The sequence below is a fragment of the Scomber japonicus genome, chromosome 4 (genome assembly GCF_027409825.1).
Source record: "Scomber japonicus isolate fScoJap1 chromosome 4, fScoJap1.pri, whole genome shotgun sequence".
In the NCBI taxonomy this organism is placed as follows: Eukaryota; Metazoa; Chordata; class Actinopteri; order Scombriformes; family Scombridae; genus Scomber; species Scomber japonicus.
The window spans coordinates 16,824,147-16,847,182 of record NC_070581.1 but is presented as its reverse complement, the minus strand read 5'-3'; the positions used below and the strand labels follow the sequence as shown (position 1 = coordinate 16,847,182).

General features: G+C 39.8%; 4 protein-coding genes across 7 annotated transcripts in view; 2 read left to right on the top strand and 2 right to left on the bottom strand.

Annotated features, from left to right (window-relative positions):
- Positions 1–212: 212 nt before the first annotated feature.
- dtx3 (deltex E3 ubiquitin ligase 3) lies at positions 213–5,457 on the bottom strand. 2 transcript variants are annotated; one of them, XM_053317912.1, is made up of 5 exons: positions 4,982–5,457; positions 4,780–4,820; positions 3,539–4,341; positions 2,385–2,602; positions 213–2,152 (listed from the first exon to the last, which is right to left on the bottom strand). In XM_053317912.1, the coding sequence occupies exons 2-5, from the start codon at positions 4,790–4,792 to the stop codon at positions 2,077–2,079; spliced, it is 1,110 nt and encodes a 369-aa protein (XP_053173887.1). In that variant the 5' UTR covers positions 4,793–4,820; positions 4,982–5,457; the 3' UTR covers positions 213–2,076. The 2 variants fall into 2 exon arrangements, with proteins under 2 accessions (XP_053173887.1, XP_053173888.1); XM_053317913.1 differs by having other exon boundaries at positions 5,010–5,457.
- A 5,283-nt stretch (positions 5,458–10,740) lies between these two features.
- On the top strand, positions 10,741–14,503 carry ptges3a (prostaglandin E synthase 3a (cytosolic)). Its single transcript, XM_053317155.1, has 8 exons — positions 10,741–10,862; positions 11,711–11,824; positions 11,951–12,020; positions 12,112–12,210; positions 12,567–12,656; positions 12,741–12,797; positions 12,934–12,961; positions 13,332–14,503. Coding segments are annotated over exons 1-8 (480 nt in total). The 5' UTR covers positions 10,741–10,860; the 3' UTR covers positions 13,352–14,503.
- A 2,987-nt stretch (positions 14,504–17,490) lies between these two features.
- Positions 17,491–18,713, top strand: mipa (major intrinsic protein of lens fiber a). The gene is made up of 4 exons (XM_053317125.1): positions 17,491–17,850; positions 18,047–18,211; positions 18,329–18,409; positions 18,528–18,713. The coding sequence occupies exons 1-4, from the start codon at positions 17,491–17,493 to the stop codon at positions 18,711–18,713; spliced, it is 792 nt and encodes a 263-aa protein (XP_053173100.1).
- Positions 18,714–21,983: 3,270 nt separating this feature from the next.
- stat6 (signal transducer and activator of transcription 6, interleukin-4 induced) overlaps positions 21,984–23,036 on the bottom strand; it is a 30,351-nt gene continuing 29,298 nt past the window's right edge. For 2 of the 3 annotated variants that reach the window (XM_053316976.1, XM_053316977.1), the window contains one exon: positions 21,984–23,012. In XM_053316976.1, the coding sequence (XP_053172951.1) occupies positions 22,952–23,012 (61 nt within the window). In that variant the 3' untranslated portion in view covers positions 21,984–22,951. The remainder of the gene's footprint in view (positions 23,013–23,036) is intronic. The other variant, XR_008321201.1, reaches the window with a different exon arrangement.

Genomic DNA, 23,036 nt, shown 5'->3' with positions numbered 1-23,036 from the left:
TCTGCAGTCATGATGTCCACTGTCCAAAGTGGATTAGCAGAGTTTGATATTTTGCAAGAATCTTTTACTTCAGGAAAGTAAATCAGGTCCAGTCTTAATTAGGAGCACTTCAGCTCATTCTGACTTTCCAAATGGACACAAGTTATTTTCACTAGCTTATGACATACCTGGTTTATTTGTGGCTGACATTGAATATCCAACACAAACCCAAACATAACTTTTTATTCAAGTATTAAAATGTAAAGCACATTATTCTGAATATCAACAAAGTACGAATCAACACAATTAGAAAAGCAAAACTCTGTCTTTTCCTTAACAATCAGTTTGTAATATGTGTAATCTCTCCGTTCTCACGGCTCTTTCTCGGTCGTGTAATGCATAGAAATGTTTGCACAGTAGCTTGAGTAAACTACAATCCTGTGTCCCAAAAATATTTCAGTTGGTCCCTTAAACTAAAATACAAAGGTAATGAAAAAATAATTAAAGGGTATTTGATGTATGGATCTGACCAGTCAAATTAATGACAAATGTACCACTAGCCAAGCAGGTTACTGCACTTAGCAAAGCACTTTCACACATACAGCTTTATCAGTTCTGAGGGGTTTCTTCAGCATTTGGACTGCAATAATGTTTATGAAGGAGAATAATACACATTAGTATACATATTTCCATGAACTATGTAATATTTGTACTTAAAGCCAGATAATATAGCCACAAACATAATGCTATTTACCTACCAAAGGATACTGAAATACGCCCAAACTGCTTACCATTCATTAGTAACATCATGCTCGATTTTTTTAATCAAAAGTGAATATCAGAAAGGCACAACAAAATGAGATCCATATCCCACCCATCCCAAATCATATCAATTGATCGCCAACATTTTCTTTTGTAATTTTTTCATTGTGTATCACAGATGATCTATTTAGATAAACAAATCTACAACAGTCACCCTTTTTAATGAGAAGATTAGCAGGCAAATCTCCCAGTTTGACAGGGACAGAGGCATAGATTTAAAGAGCTTTTGTGCCTTTGATTTGGTTTAAGTGGTCTATATGCCCTTTATATTTGACATCGTCATAAATCTGGTAATTAGATGAGCACATTACTAACAACTGAGGTAATGGGCTCAACACCTGGGAGACATCTTGAAATAACAGGAGTGACCGATGGCAAAAAAAACCCAGGGGGGAGGTCCTACGGTGTGTGAGAAAAGGTGCTGCAATGAGACATCGTTTAACATTCTCCTTAATTTAAGAAAAAACGAAGGGAAAAATGAAGATCACACACACACACACACACACAAATAAGGAGATCCAAACATTTGACATCAACTTGTGGCCACCAAACTAACAGTTGATGGCTGCACGAACCTGTTTGCCCCGAGCACTTTTCCGATATATAGGAAGAAAAAAGCATTACTTGTACTTCACTGAAAAACAGATTCCCTCACCAAAGTGCCTGTGAGTGCTTTAGATTGCAATAACTTCAGAATGAATTCTTTCTATTGAGGCAATGCTATTCTGCCATATAATCCAAATCTTATCCTTATAACAGGTAATTAGTAACAATCAAATTAGAGACTTGCTCAACAAACATTTCTGGGGAGATAAAACCAAGCATGTGTGCTTATAAGAAATAAAGTGATCCCCAGAGTAGAAATCAACATTAATATAACTGTCTTAATAACATTAAACTTAGATTTTCTAAATAATATATAAGTACCTGTAATTCCAACAAAACATAATACTCTTGAAGTGCATCAGATATCGGTCCTATTGCCAACAGTGACAGGTAGAGGATTGTGTAATACAAGAATGCACTGCACTCAAAGTATTTTCTTCCACATGTAGCACTAGGTTAAGCTGAACTCTGGAGGAAAAATGAACAAACAGAGGAACAATTGGAGGAGTGATGTGGGCTCTGCTGCAGCATCAGACGCCTGTCTGCTGAGGGCCTTGTCTTCAGCCAACCTTTAGGGGACGGGCAGTCTCAGAGACCAACCCGGAGCTGAGTCATGTCCACCACAAGGACACTCGGAAAGTCCTGGAAGAGTCTGTCATTTTCATGCTGTCAGTCCACTGTGATGCCTTTCTCTCTGAGCTCCTCTGTCACTCGCACCAGGTAAGTGGGGTCTGGGTAGCCAAAACTGTCAGGACAAATAAAAAAGTCATCACTGTGTCTGTATGAGCTCAGATGGTAACAGTGCCATCTAGCCAAGGACATCAACTGATAGTATTTCCTTGTCAGTAACTTGAATTACATCTGTCAGTCTTCACTGAGCCCTGTTCTCAGTGCACCACACCTCTCAGGGACGTTTTTTGAGACTATTACCAGATCCAATCATAGTGAAATTCAGTTAAAGTTAAAAGCATACATACCAGCGGGGCCCGCCCCATATTGAGGTCTTGTGGTGAATGTCATTCCAAGTAATGACATTTTGCATGCCTGTAGTCATGGAGGTACCGACGGTGAAGATAAGGCGCTGTTCAAAGGCCCGGCGCAGCAGGCCCAGCACACGGTTCCCCTCAGGGCTGTCAGGGAGGTAGGCCACACGGTCGGTTCCTGGGTAGCGAACACCTGGGTTTGGGTGTTCTGGCTGTTGGCATCAAAGGAGTTAAAAAGGATCAGTACAAAATGGCATGAATGGCTTTAAAACAATTATATCTGTTTACTGGGGTCAAAAAAACACTTAATACTACAATGATCCCCACTGTCTGATCAAGAACATGTATGGGACTTATGAAATGCAGTGAGCATGCATCCCTGAAAGCTGTCTTTTTCCTGGGAAACTTCACTGATTTGACCCATAAAGGTCAGTTAACTTGTCTGGTGAAGTGTGACTCAGCTTGTAGGGATTATTGTATAATGCCCACTGTGGGAGGAGATTTCCCAAGTCCCTGAAGCAAAAACTCCACTGATGTCATCAGAGTTTATCTTAGTTTAGGCTTGGAAACTACACAACCCATAAAAATAGACAAAAAGTAAAGGCGGTCAAATGCTAAATCACTGGGAAACCCCTTAAAAGGGTAAAGTCTCATTGAAACAGCATTGGTATAACATTTTGCTTGCTCCACTCCTTAACCTTTAAGTTAGAAATGTGGAAATGCTAGAGTCAACCAAATAAATGAGGAGTTTTTGCAGTGATGAAATACTGGCCATAACTGAACACAGAAGCCTGTTTCACTGCTATGTTACAAATATTACTGATACAAACAAGTCTTTAAAAAACTATTTAGTTGTTGTTTAGTGTTTCTTTCCTGCTTTAAATGACCTGCCAATTAATTTGAGAATGACAGCAGATTTATATCCTGTGTTTTACACTTTGGTGGTTGTAATGCTTTTGTTTATATTTGGGTTGAAGAATGTACTTTTAATTGTGTATTTCCTTATGAAACTGGATATTTGCTGTTCAATGTAAAACAAAAGGTGAACAACAACAACTGTGAGATGAATTCATTACACCCACAGATGATTATCAAAATTGCGAGTTATTCCAGTGACACTGTCTCACTCGCAGTCTCTGTCTACTCACTGCCTGTAAGCCAGGAGGGAAGCTGTAGATGATGCAGATACATCCATAGCCTTCATGCCCAGGAAGCTCCAGATCAGGATCTCTCTCTACGATCATAGTGCCATTGGCAGGCTGGTTCCCAATCAACTGGCCGTACACTAACCGACACACAGGACACGCTTTCTTCACCTTAAAGGCTTGATCCAGGCAAGAGCGACAAAACGAGTGGCCACACCTCTCAAGGGTGGTCTTCTCCACTATGTCCCCCATGCAGATTGAACAAGTATTGTTGTCCTCTGCCTCGCTGTGGGAAGCCATGCTGGAGTCCATGTCCTTCCTCTGAGCTGCCTCGTGGAGCACGGCACAGGCCTCCTCATCAGCAGGCTTCCTGAATCTCTGCTGTTGTCTCTGGGAGCGCCGTGGCTGGGGAGGTGGCGGCTGAAGCAGGTTCCCCTCTCCATTCGGCTCCAGGACTCCGACACAGGGCAGCAGAGCCCTTTTCCTCTTAGGTCCCCCCTCCTGTTTGCTCATTTCTTTGCGGGCACAGCGGCATAAGTCAATGAAGGCTTTTCGTGTCGCGCTGGAGATGGGTCCATCCATTACACCAGCTCCTGCGTTCTTGGAGCCTTCCACCGGCTGCAACCTCACAGCGCAGCAGCCCCCCCTCTCCCCTCGTCTAATGATACCAGCACTCATCCCCTGCTTGTGCTGGAAGTCAATGAGCCAGGGCCTCCCAGCTGCAGCCAGGTAATCCCACACCGCCTGTGAAACCAGCACCTCATCACTGCCCTGGCCAGCACGCACACTCATCTCATCAGAGGAAACTGCACAGAGAGGTACAAAAAAATCATCAGCACAATCCAGAGTGTCAACAAAAAACATCAAAACAAACACTATTTGCACTTGTTGAGGAATTCCCCTCCAATGATGCTATATTTTGCTTTAAAACAAACCTGCTGGCTGTGATGGATTAACTTTCTATACTAGACAGTCTAACAACAACACATATATTTCAATTCTTGTTTTTTTTCTGTCTGCCTTTATCTGGTCAAGACAAGTAAATGTGACATCTCTACACGGACTACTTGTAGTGGCTGCAGCATGTCAAAGAGAAACCTACAACAGGCAGCCTCAGCTGATCAGAGATTTGTAAACAAAGGAAACTACACCCCCGTCATACGCGGACGGCATGACACGAGAGCCCACTAACAGCTACACAACAGCAAACACAAGAGTGACACTTGTTTAGGTTGAAATGTTACCTTGTGATCCCATAAATCCTTTCAATTGCAAATGAAGCGTCCTGTTGAACAGAGAAAGAGAGGAAGAACAACTGAAGCTTTTATGACAGCTGCTCGGCGTTGAGCCATTCTCCGCAGCAGCAGCTGCTAGAGGAAATTCAGCGATTTCTCAACATCATCTTAATATTTGTCGTCAACATACAAAAGTGTTTTTTTAATTTACCCTCCTCCGGATTACATGGGTACCTCACCCTTTGCCGTAGCTCGTCGCTTGCTTGTCGAGGTTTCTAGCTGGATTAAAGAGCACAGCGCCCCATCGGAGGAGGCCTTTATTTCTGGCGTGCTGGTGCACTTTATCCGGGGATAATTCGCCCTTAGTAGTCAAGACATGATATCCAAAACGTTACCCCGGCTCCTATCACTTCAGGTTTTCGACAGCCCTTCCCCGGCCCTTGCAAATGCCATCCAAAACCCCGCACCTCGGTCGCCCCAGTCTCGCCTGTGTTCCTCGTACGTCCTTGGACTGTAGGCGTTAACACAGAGTAAATAACACTTGTAGTCACTCTTCTTATCTGGCTTCCACCGTGCTAGCTGTGTGACAGCTTTTCCCGGGCTGATAATGTGCTTCTTATGCTCATTTTCAGTCCGTCTCGCCGCTCTCAAGCCGAGTCCTCCTCCCTGTTAGCTCCACGGGTCCAAACTCCATCTATGATAAGAGGGACAGACCACATTGGGAGCTACGAGAAAAATGTGACCAGGAAGTTCGTCACTGAGCTTGACACGATTGGCCGACAAATGGTGATTTTTGCTTTCTTGCTGTGAATCATACTCCTGTCGTGCAGAGCAGCAAATTTATGATTAAAAAAATGCAACGCTTATCACAGGCAGAGGACCTCCACACAGTGGGTTCAGCCTACACCACTCTGAGGAAATACCCACTCATTCAATTATGATACAAATGAAGCTGTCTGTCAGGATGCACTTCATTATTGACAGAAAGAATAAAGTGTTGATACATTTTGACAGAATACATTGTTTGGGTTTTATATAATAATAATAATTGCAGCTTTTTGTGTGCGCACACAGCTTTTGTAAATTCAGTAGCACACTATTAAAAATTGTTGGCTTGAGAGATTACAGGGTAGAGCTGAAATTATATAATCATAATAAATATTATATATGTCCTATTTATCTCAAGTATACCTCCCTCATGTCTATGTTTATCGCTCCACCTATCTTGTGCTATTGCTCATTGTAGGCTACTATTATAAGACTGCAGCTAAAAATTATTTTCATTTGTAGCTACTGATTTCTCAACTGACCAGTTTATTGTTTTGTCCATAAAATATTAGATAATAGTGAACAATGCCTGTTATCCATTCCAGCCACAGTCTTCCTCCTCCTGCTTTTCAGTTAATGTAGGATCATTAACCTCAGACATGAAATAGCTGCTGACTCTAAGAGACCTCCACATGACAGAGGACCAGAGGACATTACCTCCGTCTAAAACTGAAGCAAGAATTTGTGGAAATGTAATTATATATCACAGAGGCTCAGAGAGGTGAAAGCATGCTGATACAGTAATCTGCTTCCTTTTCTATTTTGTTTTTTGGTTAGATTTAGGATTTGCTGATGTGACAGTTGGACCTGGCTGTCAGGGCCCACAGACTTTGGATCACTCTGCTTGAAGTACTTAGGCTTGAAACATCACGCAATATATTTCAAATCACTTCCCAAAAAAAATTTCATACTGTCATTGTACAGTTTCTTTATTTCAGTTTAATTCAATTTGATATTTATTTAGCTTTTCCAAATCCAACTACTTGCCTCTTTATCTAAATTTCATCCTTTAACATCTTTATACTTAATATAAAGTGTATGTCTTGATGAGTAAGACAGCCAGATAGACAGTCATAATATGTTACCACGCTGAAAGCAGCAGAACAACACAATGTTTCATTTATGTTGTGCAAGTCACAACATTTTTCTACCTAAATGCATAGCGAAGGTAGGGTCCTGTTTCAATTTGTTGACCTTGCACACTTCAGTGGGAGCATAACATATATCAACACAGGAGGTTGCAATTCATTGATATCAGAGTTGATTTAGGGGTTATTATATTTTTCTTTTTTCATTGCATTGGCCTGGCAATCATGACAATGGACCTCCAGCACTTCACCTGTCCACGTTCTGCAGGACAGGGGATTAACTAGAGGAGCTCTTCAATACAATGTATTATTGTTATAGGGCACTTTGGAATCAGCCCATGGAAACCAAATTAGTGATTGACTCTGTGGGCTCACTGATTTTAGGCTTTGCGTCAAATGGGTTTTACATGAATGAAGACATTCAACTGTGAATCGGAAAATGTAGACATATGTCAGTAAAGCTCCCATGGCTACAGTCACAGTGTCATAATTCGACGATATGGAGCAACTCCGGAATTTTCTGTCTGGCTGACATAATCACAGTCTGATCTCAGTGCTATTTAAAGGAAATATTTCATAAATTAAACTGCAGCTTTGTAAACATGGATTTTCCGTGTAAAGAGCATTTGAGCTGTTTCTTTCAATCTTTTACTAAAAGATGCAAAATTTACAACAAACTCAAATCCAATAAATCCAAAGAGTAGAGACATTAGTAAATAGAAACACTGAAGAATTATTTAAAAATGGGTTAGTAATGTAGTTTCTGATACTTTCCTGTTCCTGAAGTGAACATATTACAGTACTTTTTAGATTACATTTAACAAAACTTACAGCCATTATAAGCATGTGCATGAGATAAGATGATCTTAGGCTATGTTCAGTGTACAAATATGTGTTACAGGCAGTAAAAGGTTTTAGGAATCATCTTTATCAACACTGTCAGCATCCACAGCCGAGGCAACATAAAATGTTTCCAAACTACAACCACAGTTTCCACAGTTTGCTTGAAAAACTGGCATCATTACAATCAGGCCAGCAGGCAAACTTCTGTCAACTTGACCACACTGAAGAAGGAAATTAGGTTTTAATATCACAATAATGCATCCAAATTACATATCTGCCAAAGAGTCTGGTAGTAAAAAAACCCCCCAAAAACAGCACAGCGAGCTATTGTTAATTCTCACTGGCAGAAAAGATCCTGGAGATAATTCAGATTTCACTGACGTCTTTTTCCCCCTGTAGTTATGACTGATTCATTGAAAATCTATCTTTTGTGACGACTTATACTGTGACGCTATGACTGTTGTGAATATTTATTGTAATTGCATCGTATATATTATGTGGATTGTAGTTCATTTTAGGAATTGTGCCGGTAACATCTGGCAGGGGGGACTACCAATGGAAATCAGCGCACCAGGTGGAATCTTTTTAGGTCAATTCTATACATCTACTCAAAGTAGACTCAAAGTTTTATGATTGTTGCTGTTATTTTTGGCTTTATTGAAAGATATCAATAGCTGGATGGATATTCCCTCCTCCTAAAAAATAGCTAAAATTAGAACTGAGCTGTGCACTAAAACCAATGCCTTTTTTTTTGGCCAACAAAAACGCCAGTCTGTCATCTAATTCCAACCCCTTATTTTCAAAGTGTGCTCCCTTGCCTTCCACTATCCCCTAGCAGGCCTGTCACTCTTTTGGCCCTCCTTCTGGTCTTAGAAAGGCTAATTAGTGGCACAAGATGGTCAAAGTTGGAAAGGCAGATTATTTGTCAAAAGCCACCTATTCACATCTACTCAACCCTACTCTGCACTAGCACTTCCAGATATTTTTATCCCCTCATCTCTGACATCACCAGTTATCTCCCACACGTTCAGAAGCTGCTTGCCATTATTATTATCTAAACTATCATCTGTGTCATCTGTGGCTCAATTCACAGTGAACATTTCCCAGTCAACTCATGATTCTCCTCTCTCCTTCCCTGCCTATAGGCTATTATTCCATTACCTATGGGCAGCTGCCAAGCTATACACTAGTGATACTGCCTCACAGCCTCACAGTCTTTCTATTCACTTCCAATCCAACTGCTTGGAGCTGCTTCCAAAGTGACATCAGCTAGAGACTACCCCTATGCCTTTAAAGTCATCTGTCATTCTTTGTTGATTGAGTGCTTCACAAAGAAAACCACTAGAAGTTAAACAACATGGCAGCAGGTGAATCTGACAGCTTCCATTCCTATAGGGTCCTAAACTGATAAAGATATGCCTCATTTGATGTGGCTGATAGCATTGGTTAAAGAGTAATCTGTTAATATGCTGTTTTAGAAGCAAAACTGTAAAGGGACATACATTGACTTCATGCTCATTTCTTTTTTTGATTGATGACCTCCTGCAACTCACTCAAGGAACTAAGGAACAAGTGTGTCTATGTTCTTCTACTTCTACTGTGTAATGGAGGATCACACACACAAGTAATCTATTCATGCTTCCTTTATAGTCATTTTTTCTTCACTGGACAATAGACAATGAGACCTTGAGCTATACACTTTGCTTGACAATAAATGGAGCTCTCATCACTTCCAAACTCTAACGCTCATATACTCAACACTGGCAGGAAAAACATCAGCTTCATACCTCAAAAATGACGAGACACTGACTAAAAAAAACAACCTTTGCTTCAAAACTTTGCAGTGATGGAGGAGTGATGAGAGTAGTGAACGTGAAAAAAGCAACCTACATGTTGGAAATCTTGGTGTTGGGTGCCAAGGTGAATATGCATCCTGTGGCATGTTTTCCACTTAGTAAGACAGCTCTAATAAAAGGTGTCCTTGATGGAGTCACACACAGAGTGGATGAAAGGATAAAGCGTGGCAGATGACTATGGAGTGAAGAGGCGTAACAAAATAATTAATGAAAAGAGTGAGATGAAATCTGTTATGGCTCACTTTGATTTGGAGTACTTGCCTAATAAAGTGTTCTTTGATCCTGTGTTGTACCCAGTAGGGCAGTATGCTCCAAAACCTTTGCAGTGCAAGAACTGTTGAAAGTTTAGTCTTAGTTTGTTTGCATGTAGGAAAGATTGTGCCACATGTGGTAGCAATGTGGGGACAAAGTGTATTTTTGAGCAGTATAATCAAAGTTGTAGACAGTGTTGGAGAATAACTAGTAATAGTGTTACGTGATTTAATTACTAAATAAATATAGATTTAATCTATTAAAGCTTCTGAGAAAAATGTGTAATTAAATTAGTTACTTCTAAAAATGTTGATGGGAAAGGGGCAAAGGGGATTACATCTGAAGTCAGACCTTTAAGATTTTGCTAAGGAGGAGGGTTTTTCCTCATTTTTAAAAAGATTTAACATGTTACTGAATACATATATCGCAGTTTTTAATTCTTTGAAAACAATATGTTTATATTTTGTAAATAAATCATGACATGGGCTTATTTAGAGCACGGCTGGGCTTAAATGGTGTCACAGTAGAAGCCCATGCCAGACTTTTGACTTTTTTCATAAAATATGTTTATTTTATATTCTAAAAGCTACATGAACACTTGAATACATTTTCAAATGACAGATAAGTCTTGCTTTATAAGAAATTATCTCCCTTATTTTGTAAGTATCCATAAAAAACGCCTGAGCTTAGATTTTGGTGGGCTTAATGGGTATACTTACCCTAGCAGTTGAAAACATTCGTTAGAAAATTGGAAAAGCAATCAAAAAGTAAACAAATGTAATAAGTTACATTACTTTGATGAAGTAATTGAAATAGTTACTGTACATTACGTGTTACATTTTTTAACCTTCCCAAACCTCACTGTAGATATATTGAAATACAATAATAGGAATGTTATTGTGGATGTCTTTAATTACCATTCTGACTGGGAGAATACAGTTTGAGAAATGCTAATATGGATATCTAAATGTAATTACGGATAAGAGTATGGCTGTATGACTTACATACTCCTCGTGGTGGAGCTCTCGTGCTGCCTTGGAGGTGACACGGTGCGTCACGAAAGGAAAGCACGCGAGATGTTTGCAGAGACACACGGAAGGCATAACGTTAACTGTTTATGTCTCAGTGGTCATTTTTTTGTCAAGCACACCACATCTACGTAATACTAAGTTATTAACCGTATCTCGAGCCGACGCGGGAGTTAGAACTCTAAAACTGTGAAGATGTAAGTGTTGAGTTTAATACGCAGGTTGTTGGTAGACTGGTGTCCTGCGCTTCAACTAGCTAACATTAGCTTAGCACATGAGTTAGCCGCAGCGGTGCATTCATTTGCACACGCATGTCAAGACTCAAAAGCGCAGCACATCGTTAAATCCACCGACAGACAACTCTCCTTGAATCTAGTTTAACTTGGCACTTGTATGTCACTTAAGCTGATAAACTCTTTGCTAATTTTGTTTACGCGCCTTGCATCAGCTATCGTTAGCTAGTAGGCTAATGTCAACCCGAGGCAATGTTAGCACTGAAAAAGCATGGTGTCATGATTAGCTTGGAAGATTTCACTTTAGCTAACGTGAGTAACTCCAATTCACACTCACATGTCAGTGATACTAGTAGTAAAAGCTGGGTTTATCCTGTTTCCCCCCTCACCGTGGTTCACACTCAAAAGACCGTTCAACTTCCTTGTATTACCTGACTCATTCTAACAGTGTGATCATTTAATCCTTATTCGGAGAATCGTGTTAAATCTGCAGTTTAATGCTAGCAGGTGCACCGATTTAATTAAAGGGCTTATTCTCATGTTTGTCTTAGAGAACAGTTATTGCTGTAGAGTAAAGAGGTGATCAATATTGCAGAGGCTCACATCCTAAACGGGAATGAATGAGTGAAGGTTTTCCTTAACATGATTCAAATGTGGCTTCATATGTGCTGCGCCCTGGCTGTTAAAATGATAGGCCAAACTATTGCCAACAAGTAGGGCAGTGGTAGTTCTTGAATAATGACCAGAATGAAGAATGGATTATGTTGGATTATCCTAATGTCACACAATTCCTCCCCTCTCTTTGTCATTAGGCAACCTGCAGCAGCTAAGTGGTATGACAGACGGGACTCTGTTTTTGTAGAGTTTTGTGTGGAGGACAGTAAAGATGTGCAAGTAAAGTTTGACAAATCCAAATTTGATTTCAGGTAAGTTGCAATCATTGTGTATTAAAAGGTAATTTTTCAAATGTTGGATGAGCTTTAAGATGCTCTTTGGAACATTTAGTGTTTATGACTGTAGATGGAATAATGCGACATCTTTTTGTCTTACAGCTGTCTCGGTGGAACAGATAATGTTAAATACCAGAATACAGTGGAACTTTTCGGGGAGATTGACCCTAAAGTAAGTTTGTCACCTGCACCTGTGGTTCCAGTTCCACCATTTGTTTAATATATTTGAAACCTTCATCGCATCCTCTTTTTTTTCCACACAGGATTCCAAACACAGACGCACAGACAGGTCTGTGTTGTGTTGTTTACGAAAAGTAGAGGCTGGAAAATCATGGCCAAGACTCACCAAAGAAAAGACAAAGGTAACACTCCATTTATGTAAAAGAATTTGTTAATCCACAGATCTTTTCAGTTCTGGTATTGGCTTTTTTCCTTTGCAAACCAGATACTGCTCATTTATTTCCATTAATCTGAACATACACCTTGGTCAGGTCTTTTCTCATTCATTCAAGCCGCATATTAGTAAAACTCTCATCTTACTGCCTAGTCCTGATAAGGATGATTAAAAACATGAAAATGATTAGTTCTAGGGATGGCGATGGTATAGTCTGCCACCCAACTAAACAGCAAAGTAAATTTGAACGTAAAAACAGCTGGAATAAAGTGCTTTCCTGTTAAGTATTGCCTTACTTAAAAGCTTGAATCTATCTTCCCTTAGTGCAACTGGCTGAGTGTGGATTTCAATAATTGGAAAGACTGGGAAGATGACTCTGATGAGGACTTGTCAAGTTTTGACAAATTCTCAGAGGTAAGCATACTGAGCATGCACAGTTTCTTGGAATGTCCTGATACAATGCTGACATCTTGATTGATTTCTCTTGAATTTCTCCAGATGATGAATAGCATGGGAGGGGATGATCTACCTGATTTAGATGGTGCAGAAGATGAGGTGTGTGTTTTTTTTTTAATGCAGTACTCATTTATATGGTTCATGTTTTATTAGATTTTTTGTTTTTAGGTGACGCTTTAATGAAGGATTGTTATTTTTGTTCATTCATTTGTTTGTTTGTTTGTTTGTTTTGCAGCATGAATCTGCAGACAGCGATGATGATAGTAAGTACTACTCTAAAAGAGCTTTCACGTGATTTGTAACCAGCAGTCTCTAATTCCAATGGGCTGAACACAGCTTTAATGCTAGGTGGTGCCAAGTGAATACAAACAGATGGTATTGTAGGGTTTGGTAGGGAAGCTATAAATGTTAATTGAAAAAGATATCATCATCCTACATAGATTAGTGGTCATTATGTTATGATGGGAATGGCTGGATTGGTGTTTCATTCCTTTCCTTGAATGATAATTGATTTTGAAAAAAAATACTGTAGCAGTAGCAGTTTTGACCTTTTTCATTTCTGATTATCAACTAGCTTGAATGTTTTATTATGTACAATTTGGTTAATTCTCTCTCACTCTCCCTCCCTCCTAGAAATGCCCGACCTTGAGTAGATGCACATGGACACCACCTCAGTAGTAAACAAAGCAAGTTATAAGTTTGTTGAAGAGAGAGGTTGGACAGGAGTTGGCAGCCACGTTGGGAGAGGAAACCTCATCTCTCCTAATAGTTTCCAAAGCGAAACCCCTCAAGGGAGTGACTGTTGGATACAGACATGCACAGAGATCCATAGCGACATACAGTGCTGTGCTGTGCTTTGCTGTTCTGTTCTGCATGGACAATTCTGTTCAAAATGAAATGTTAATGTTCATTGACTTAAATGACTGTGGGATGTGCTGATGTCTTACACCTTCTCTCTGTTTTTTTTTTTTTGCAATGTCAGGTTATGTATAGAACATTGTAATTTCTAATGAAGAAAAAGAACTAAAAATGCCTATTTTCCAAACAAATTTTTTTTAATGACAGGTTTTCCCTTTTTAATGTTTGTATTGTAAATTGCACTTATTTTGTTTTGTTAATTTAAGAGTTTCCGCTTGAAATGGGTTTTCCAATGTATGACAACATCTGCAAATATTTAACAATAATTTCTCTATTGTTTTTTTTAAAACATCTCAGCATTTAAAATAAACAGATATGCTTGTGCAATTTACAGCTTGTGTTGAGATTATGGTAGTAGAGTGGTACAATCTTTGCACATAGTCAAACCTTTGCAAAGGTGAGTTTGTTTCTCTGTGTATAAGATATTGCACATTGTAGCAGGTATAAAAAGTATACTTAATTTTCTTCCATATGCATTCTGAGGTGAGGGCAGAAATCTAATGTACCCAGCGAAGAGATTCCCCAAATACTTAAAAAAAAAACAAAAAAAAAAAACAGCACAGGTTACACATGTTTGTTGCTCAGAAACACTAGAACTATGCTTTGGACGGTTGTGTGTTTCTCTCAACGTGTTGAACACTTGTGTTTGTCCTATGCTGTGGGAGTTTGGGTTTACATTTCTAATAAACTTGTTTCAGACCCTTGTATATCAAACTTAAATATCACCTTTTCAAGTTCCAAAAGAGATTAAAAATCACCAAAGTTTAACTGTAAAATGATTATACTATATTAGGGAGTGTGATCTCGGTATCCAGCAATATTGAAAAGATAGGTTCTTTTTCTTTTGTTTTTTTCTCAGATCTGTATTAAAACAGTACTGACATGCACATATGTACTGTATTTTGTTCTTTTGTAACACTATTAATCTGAGAGCTGTGGAACAAAGTCAACAATAATCCTTTGCAAAAAATGTACTCAAAAGTTAACCAAAGCTATTATGTGGCTTCTGCATTCTGAGTCAGACACAAGTTAGTGTTTGTTATAGTCTGAATTAGTTTCCTCCCTGAGCTAAGGTGCAGCAACAGTTCTTTTTATATGTGAAGCACTTTGAATTACTACAGCAGCACTATTGGAAGTCTGCTTTATAGATTTTGATTTTGAAAGAAAAACACAGATTTGATTTGACTTACTTTTCTGAAGCCTCATATTAGCGATTGGTTGAACTTTGTAACAATAATTGCGGATTTTGTTTCCCTCTCTAAACTTGGAATCACTCAGGAAGAAATCCCTTATGCACAAGAGGAGCAATCTTTCAATTTACTTATAGGAATGTGAATGTTGTATCGAAACACAACTGAAACTACCCTTGAATTGCCATGAAAATATGAAATGCCACTTTGTTACCACTGTGTAGTGCTAATGCCTCAGCACTGCACTCTCACTTCCCTCTTAACCTTACACAGGGATTTCTGGGGTTTCCCATCTCCCCTGTTCTTTGATACTGAGTGTAAAAAGGAAAATGGAACCCTGAAATCCCATCATGACGTAAATTTCTAGTGTAAGTTGTTTGTGATCATGTTTTGTCTAACATTCAATACATGCTTCCCACAAACAGAAGTAGTTAGCAAATATATCATCCCCTGATTCTGTGATTAATAAAGGCTGCAGATTATTAATGGAAATTAAAACATAAATGTCCCTATCATGCACACATCATGGATCACGTGATAATGAAACTGAATCATTGGAAGTAAGAGGAACTTCCTGAGCTGACCAGCAGCTATGAAGCCTAACATAGAAAGCACTGTGCATTTAAGTCCTAACTCTCCTGTGTCATCCAATAAATGTTACCCCTGTGTGGTGAGCGTAGGCCATTTCTACTAGAGATGTTTAGGGGCTGCATAGTGTTATGTATGTGTCAGCAGTCTGTAGACAGGGAACAGGAAAATACAATGCAAGCACCTTTTAAACACCCTCCCCTGTAAAACTAAACTGTGGGCTTAAACCCACAAAAGGTGGCTTACCACTGATGGAGGGAGTCATGAGAAGGACATAATACTCGTCACAATAGAGATGCACAAACTGGCAAACTAATAAACTGTCAGGATCGGAACAACAACATCAACACTATCCTTTGTGAGAAAAAGTTTTGTTTTCTCCAGCAGCAATGACCATTGTTCTCCATACGATAGTGGAGGACCATGTTCACCATGTTTTCACCTTGTTAACTTTAGGCTGCTGTGAAATTAATGTGAGATATATATGAATATTTGTAAAACATAAAAATAAACCAGGCAACTTTCAAAGTGACCTTTGTTCTTTGTCTTCTGGTTATATTTATATATTCAGATGCTATTCCAATGCAACTCTCTGGAGTATCTAAATCATCAAGGCAAAAAAATGAAAAGGCTGCTCTGGACTATGAAAAAGTGAACTCACAGATGCAACAGTGACCATTAGACAAACATCATAGAAAGCAGCAGAAACTGTTATTGCCAGCGTTTTGTTTCCATGCATGAAAGGAAAAAAGTAGTGAGCTCAGCATAATCCTTTCAAAGGGCTGCGGCCGTCCCTCTGCCTGCTCTGGTCAGCATGATGCTCCAGTGCAGAAGCTCAATGCCAGGCCTGCTCTCCCCTCTTCCTCTCCGACCGTGGATTTTCCACCGCTTTATCCGACCTGAGCCTCCAACCCTGTCCAGCACACACAATGTAAAACTCTGCCTAATCAGTTCTGCTGCCACAAACCTAATTTGTACCTATCCGGAACACAAGTGGAGAAATTGAGAAATTGCTCATGCTTTTGTTATCAAAGCCCCAGCTGAATGTGAAGTGTTGATTGCACATTACTAAGGAGACAATGGAAAGTAAATCATGGAAAATGAGAGGAAGGTGGACATCTTAATGATATTAATACTGTGCATGTAAATATATCAAAATTAATGTAAACCAAGCAAAACGTTCACTGTCTTCACGCTGCCCACTACATATCCACAGCTTTTCTATTTTTGCAGATTTGAAGGTCAGTGCAGTTTCACTATCAGTGATGTTCTATCACTATCCTTGAAATAGTGCTTCAACCAGGCAGTTGGTGGTACTGAGATGGTAGATCTCCACTTCTTCCACTAAAACAAGAGGTCTTGCTGAACCCATGACAAGCTTGAAACAAGAGCAGTGTGCTACACCAAACACATTTTTGTTTATTTCTCTGCTTGCCCTGACCAAATAAGTTAAACCGTAAGCCTTAGTTTCGAAAGCACACCTTGAATGGACTAAATGCAGTACTTTTACTTTTGCAACCCTTCAGTGCAGTTTCAGAGAGATTTCAATAATGAGCAGGCGAAGAGGTCAGTGCAAGAGAAGGGTTAAATGATTTTGTTTTGAGTTGTAGTATTGTGCACTGGCCCCTCCCCTGGGCTCAGCAAAGCAGCTTTGGCCCCTGGGGTGCTATAAAAAGGCCTCCGAGCTCCCCCTGCTCTGGTAAAGAGGCTGAATGTCTGCAGGACATGCTTAACGTTTGTCTATCCATGTTCTTCTACTAACAACCAGCAGGGTTGGCACATAGATGCACAGAGACTGGCGTATTGCTCCACTCAGGAGCTCTCTATGACAGAAATCAGAGGCAGAGCAGCAGGTTATTCACAGTTACATGTTGAGCAGTTTAGGTGTTGTTACATTTAGCTTTAGAGAAGCAGTTTCTGTTTGAGGGCAGGTTTTGTCCTTTGCTCTGTTGTTTTTTTGTTTACCAAACAACAGGGTCTCAAACATAGTTATTACTGTGGAAAAGCAGCATCTGCTTTTAGGTCATTAGTTAGTTTTTCTGTTGACTTTTCATCCCTCCATTGCTTAGAGGTTGCTTTTTGACCTTTTTGCCACCATGTGGGAGTTCCGGTCCATGTCCTTCTGGCGGGCAGTGTTCGCCGAGTTCTACGGCACCATGTTCTTTGTATTCTTTGGGTTGGGGGCAGCCCTCCGCTGGTCCAATGCGCCCCATAATGTCCTGTATGTTGCCTTTTGCTTTGGGCTGGCGGCTGCCACCCTCATCCAGTCCATTGGCCATATCAGTGGAGGACACATCAACCCAGCTGTTACCTTTGCCTACCTGATTGGCTCCCAGATGTCCCTGTTCCGTGCTTTCTTCTACATCATGGCCCAGTGTCTTGGCGCACTGGCTGGTGCTGCCGTGCTCTACGGGGTCACACCTGGCAACATGAGGGGAAACCTGGCACTCAACACAGTAAGATTACCTTCCAATTACTGGAACTAATAGCAGCTTTAATAGTCTATATCCAAGTTCCAAGGTCTTATATCAATATAATTATTATAAATTATATGTTGCAGGATTCTGGCATTTATGTTAGCACAAAGTCTGACAAAAAGTAATCAGCTTGCATCTACATTAAAATACAATGATTTAAACCTTTTTCTTTCAGCTGCAGCCTGGTATCAGCCTGGGCATGGCCACCACCATGGAGGTCTTCCTCACCCTCCAGCTTGTCGTCTGCATCTTTGCTGTGACAGATGAGAGGCGCAATGGACGCCTAGGATCCGCTGCCCTGGCCATTGGTTTCTCCGTGCTCATGGGGCATCTTCTTGGGGTAAGAACCAACCAGGGAGCTCTAGAAATTTGAAATGTCTCACTCGGCTCATACAAGGATCCTTAGTAGTATCAGTTCAACAGTTCTTACCCAGGACTCTCCCTGTCTTTGACTTAGATGTACTACACTGGAGCAGGAATGAACCCTGCAAGGTCCTTCGCCCCAGCTGTCCTGGTCAGGAATTTCGTCAACCACTGGGTAAGATCATATCTGTAAATCTATGTATGAACACAACAAATGCTTCAGAACTCTTGTAAACCACAGCAATATGAACTCATCAACATATTCTGCTCTCTGCTTTATTTGTCAATGACAGGTGTACTGGGTGGGACCCATGATTGGTGGTGCCATGGGTGCTCTGCTGTATGACTTCATGCTCTTCCCCCGCATGCGTGGCCTCTCCGAGAGGCTTGCCACATTGAAGGGCACCCGGCCCCCAGAGGCTGAGGGCCAGCAGGAGACCAGGGGAGAGCCCATCGAGCTCAAGACACAGGCCCTATAAGCCTGGAGTAGAAGATTGGCTTTCTGACCCCCATCCCTCACCCCTCATGCCTCACTCTGCACCCTCAGTTCCCAGTCCATCCTCAGCCCCACTCAGCGTTTCTGCACACATACCTCTTTCCCGCCTCCACACACGCTAACACAGATCCCGAACACATCCTTGTTCTGCATCCAGAACTTGACCTGCTGAATTACAGTGAAGGGGTACCCACAGCCCTGACCATCTCGCCTAATTTCCCCATCTACCCAACCTTCCTCCTCCTTTTCCTCCTCCCCTTCCTCCTCCTTCTCCTCCTCCCCCTTGGACTGCAGGACAAAGATGGAGGGTTAGAAGAAGACTTGCCACTGAAGGAAGCACCCTGTGCCTTGTGGTGTGGGGAGTCAGTCCCTCCTGACTGACCAGGTGGCTATAACTGCTCAGGACAGGGGCCCCTCTCTCTATCTTTCTTTTTTTTTCTCTCTTTCTGTTTTTCTCCCTATTTTGTAGTCTGCTAGGAGTGAAGCTACAGTAGAGCAGTGGACTTCTGCATGCTTTTCCATTTTGATCCAGTGTGATCTCGCCCTTTGTTTTGTTTTGTTTCATGAACTTTGGGTATATTACATGTACGTATTATACTTTACCAGTATTTATTTGGCTCACATTCTTTTTTTTTCTTTTTTTTTAGTTAAGTGTGCATGTGTGTGTGTGTGTGAGAGAGAGAGAGAGACAGAGTGAGTGTGCATGCATGTATGTGTGCATGTGTATGCTTGTGTGCTTGTTTTCATTGATCATTTTTATTTTTAACTTTTCATTGCCGCAATCCTCTGTCTGTATCATGATTTTTTATCATGCAAGCTTATTTTAGGGAAAGATGCTGCCCTCACTGATACTGCAAAAGTTAAAGTTCAATTCACAAATTCAACAGATTTCATGTTAGATCCCCCTTTTTTATCGAATGAATATAATTCATGCCTTTTCAGTCGAGTCTTAAAGCCAAATTCATTCAGTTTAGAATTTGTGCCTCATCTAGTGAGGCATATTTATATTTAAATAAACACAAAAAACTAAACTATCTGTTTTTTTCTGAGCTCAGTCTTCAATGAAGTTAGTTACAAACACTTGAAATGATAACATTGCCTCCAAATTTGCTGCCCATTGCTCGATAAGTGGGAAATCTGCAAGTTTGTACCACATTTAGATAACTTATACAGTATTTGTGTTGGGTTACATTTTAAATGAATTTCTGACATGATTTTGTCCTCAAAGCTTTGCTTTTAGAGCAGCGCTTATCACAGATTCATGTACAGGTGTGTGATAGTTGGTTTGCTTTTACTTCTGCGTGTCTGCCATGGAAAAACAAAGAGAGCAAACCTGACAAGCTGTCAAGAGGAACAAGTGTTTCCTAGATGAATTGTGTTGTTTGACACAACTGAAGAGTCTTTGTTACATCAACTCGAGGTTAAAAATGAAAGAGTGCATGAGGTGTGGTGGCTTCTTGCTGGTGTTGGCAAACACCTGGTGCCTTCTCTTTTCTACGCTGAGCTGGGTGGCTCTTTAGGAGTGAAATAGTTTCATTGGACAAGCCCCTCTCTGATACTTGGGAGAAGAGAGAAGATCACTGTGAGGCGACTGAAATCTTTAGTGTGTTTGTACAGGGTGGTAAACGTACACCTTTATTTTCATACAGTCTACATAAGAGAGAATGAACTTTGAAGTTGAAGCTCTACATTGGCCTGGTGTCCCCTCTCTCTTCCATCCCTCCTTCATTCACCCTACCTCCTCCCTTTGTTTATGTGGCAGCCCTCTTGTTCTGCTCTAATGAGGGGACATCTAAAGCTGCTGGGATGGAGAGGGGGACGGGGCACTGAGATAAGTTAGCATTTTGACATTTGCCAAAGCATTTATTGAACCAGACATGTAAGCTGATTCTCTCTTTCTGCTTCCTCTGCATAACCTTTTTCAGTGTGATTTCCCTGGCAGTGGTTGAGTAGAAATTTACATTAGTGACATGTTGAAATTAGAATTTGTGTTCTAAAGGAAAAGCTTTGTGATGTACAGTGTAAAGTTTTCTTTTTTAAAAACATTTCATGATTGTTGAAACTGGATGGATAGGAAATATAATATGCTAGTTATGCAATGTCTCCTCTCTGGCTGATGGATTATGGAAGTGATGCCAATTATGTTATACACCAATATGCTTTCATTCAATGGACAGCCTTTATGGTACAGGGCATACCTTCTCAATCAAATGCCATTGATTTATTATTTTTATATGTCAAAAAAATCCTAAAATTCTTATGTTTCCAATCTTTTTTTCTTGTCTGTTTTCTTTAAGAATGACTGTAGAACATTTATGAATTCAAATAGATGGTTCAAAACAGGACAGACCTAAATTTTGATATAACAAATAATCAGCTCTGGGTCAACAATTACCACACAGACATACTTTTGTCTGCAAACTAAACCCAGTAACCATTTACATAAACATATGCTAATCAACTGAGATTATTTCTGTGACACCAAAGGGACAGCAATAACTGCCATTCATTTTTTCTTTCATTCACTTGTTGCATTTATATTCCTCTACGCACACAGTTTTAAAATATGCCACAGAGAAGAAGGGAGACAACCAAATATGTGTAAATAAATTCACAAAAAAAGATTTTTTGATATTTTGAGAAAAACTGAGATTTTATTTGTCACCACAGATGAAAGAATATATGGATTGTAGCCTTGGAATGATTTATCTAAACATCGATCCACAAAATACGAAAGGTTTTTCATCAAACATATCTGATACATCCAACACACCTTTATACTATTATTGTGTACACACAACATTGATAATGTAATGGTAGGTAGTGCAAAGCTTTTATGGTTTATGGGGAAGATAGTTTTTGATATACATTCAGATAAGCAACAGACCAGTGAATAAAATCCAAGAAAATGTCATTTAGGGCTCCCCACGAAGCAGAGATATATACTCTTTACTTTACTTTTACTTTACTTTGAACTATATCCCCAACAGCTATTTTAATCTTCTAAATTACACAAATCTAACAACAAATACATTACATGTCTAACGACATAGGAATGTGTTATGAAAGCCTCCTAACATCATGATCATTTTTTGTCACATAAAATAACAATTGGAGAATTTACATCAGAATGAAATAATGATAATTCAAAAGTACGATATATTTTTGATCATTTAACTATTTCTGTCACAGATTTGTCACCCGCATACTGAAAACCTTTTGGCATAAGGGCATAAGGTAACATCTATGCTCAAAAACTAGAATTTGATACATAGTTTTAGCAATTACTGAACAAAAGCTTTAAGAAATTATACATATAACAGAAAACACAAACATTGGAGTCTTTAATTGGACAGATATAATAACAACATTGCCCAACACCATTATCAACACCACTGCTGCATTATAAGTGATGTGGTATAGTTTCACAGTCAACAGTTTCAGAGAAGCATCTTGTTCCTTTCATGTTCCTAATCCTCACTATACCACAGAGAAGGTTAGGGATATAAACACTGATTTCAACTCGGCTGAAATAAGGAGTGTAATGGCTGTATAACAAACTATAGCTGAGGCAAAGCCAGGCTCATCATAAAGAGGAATTATATACAATAGGGAAATACTATAACATTTTTTAGCCTCATCATGACTAAAACAACAAAGCAAAAACATGCACCAAACACAGAGAACAACATGCAATATGTTCTGTTAGCTGGTAGCTAATAGTCCATTGAGAGTTGGTGTCATATTACCATTATATTTTGATGATCACTGTCACACGTGTTAAATTGTTGCTGGATAAGCACTGTAATCTGTACAGTAATTCACTTATTTTCCAAAATGCATGGAATATATATAGGACAAACAGATTAACAAAGAAATCAACATCAACAAACCTACCACCAGGAGAAGGAGAGAAAAGAAAAGGTTTAAAAAAGGTGCACAACAAGGCACAGCCGATGGACAGCAGTGACAGTACTTTACATTCTGGTTATACTTGCAATGATTTCCTGTTTCCACGTAGCAACAGCCCATCAGAAATCACATAAGTCTCTAACAACTTCTTACTCACAAGTAGATAAAGCTGAAGATGGATGATGATGGAAGTGAAGGGAGAAAGTCTGTACACACTGGCAATTTTTTCATATGAAGGTAAGATGTTTCTCTCCCGTACTTATTGAGTGCCAGCTTTACACTCCAAAACAGCTCTAATGGGAAATCTTCCTATTGCCCCAGATCCTTGAGAAGAGTGTCTAAAACTAGTTCCATATTGTCACTTGTGCCCCTAGAAAACAGACACATAAATATT

Excerpts from the sequence above, each read along its gene's own strand:
- ptges3a (XM_053317155.1), top strand. Across the intron at positions 11,825-11,950 it reads AAATCCAAATTTGATTTCAG|CTGTCTCGGTGGAACAGATA; the intron begins GTAAGTTGCAAT and ends TTTGTCTTACAG. Across the intron at positions 12,211-12,566 it reads TCACCAAAGAAAAGACAAAG|TGCAACTGGCTGAGTGTGGA; the intron begins GTAACACTCCAT and ends ATCTTCCCTTAG.
- mipa (XM_053317125.1), top strand. The coding sequence starts at position 17,491 with ATGTGGGAGTTCCGGTCCATGTCCTTCTGGCGGGCAGTGTTCGCCGAG. Across the intron at positions 17,851-18,046 it reads GAAACCTGGCACTCAACACA|CTGCAGCCTGGTATCAGCCT; the intron begins GTAAGATTACCT and ends TTTTTCTTTCAG. Across the intron at positions 18,410-18,527 it reads GGAATTTCGTCAACCACTGG|GTGTACTGGGTGGGACCCAT; the intron begins GTAAGATCATAT and ends TGTCAATGACAG.
- dtx3 (XM_053317912.1), bottom strand. Across the intron at positions 2,603-3,538 it reads TCCCTCCTGGCTTACAGGCA|CCAGAACACCCAAACCCAGG; the intron begins GTGAGTAGACAG and ends TGATGCCAACAG. Across the intron at positions 2,153-2,384 it reads ATATGGGGCGGGCCCCGCTG|TTTTGGCTACCCAGACCCCA; the intron begins GTATGTATGCTT and ends TTGTCCTGACAG.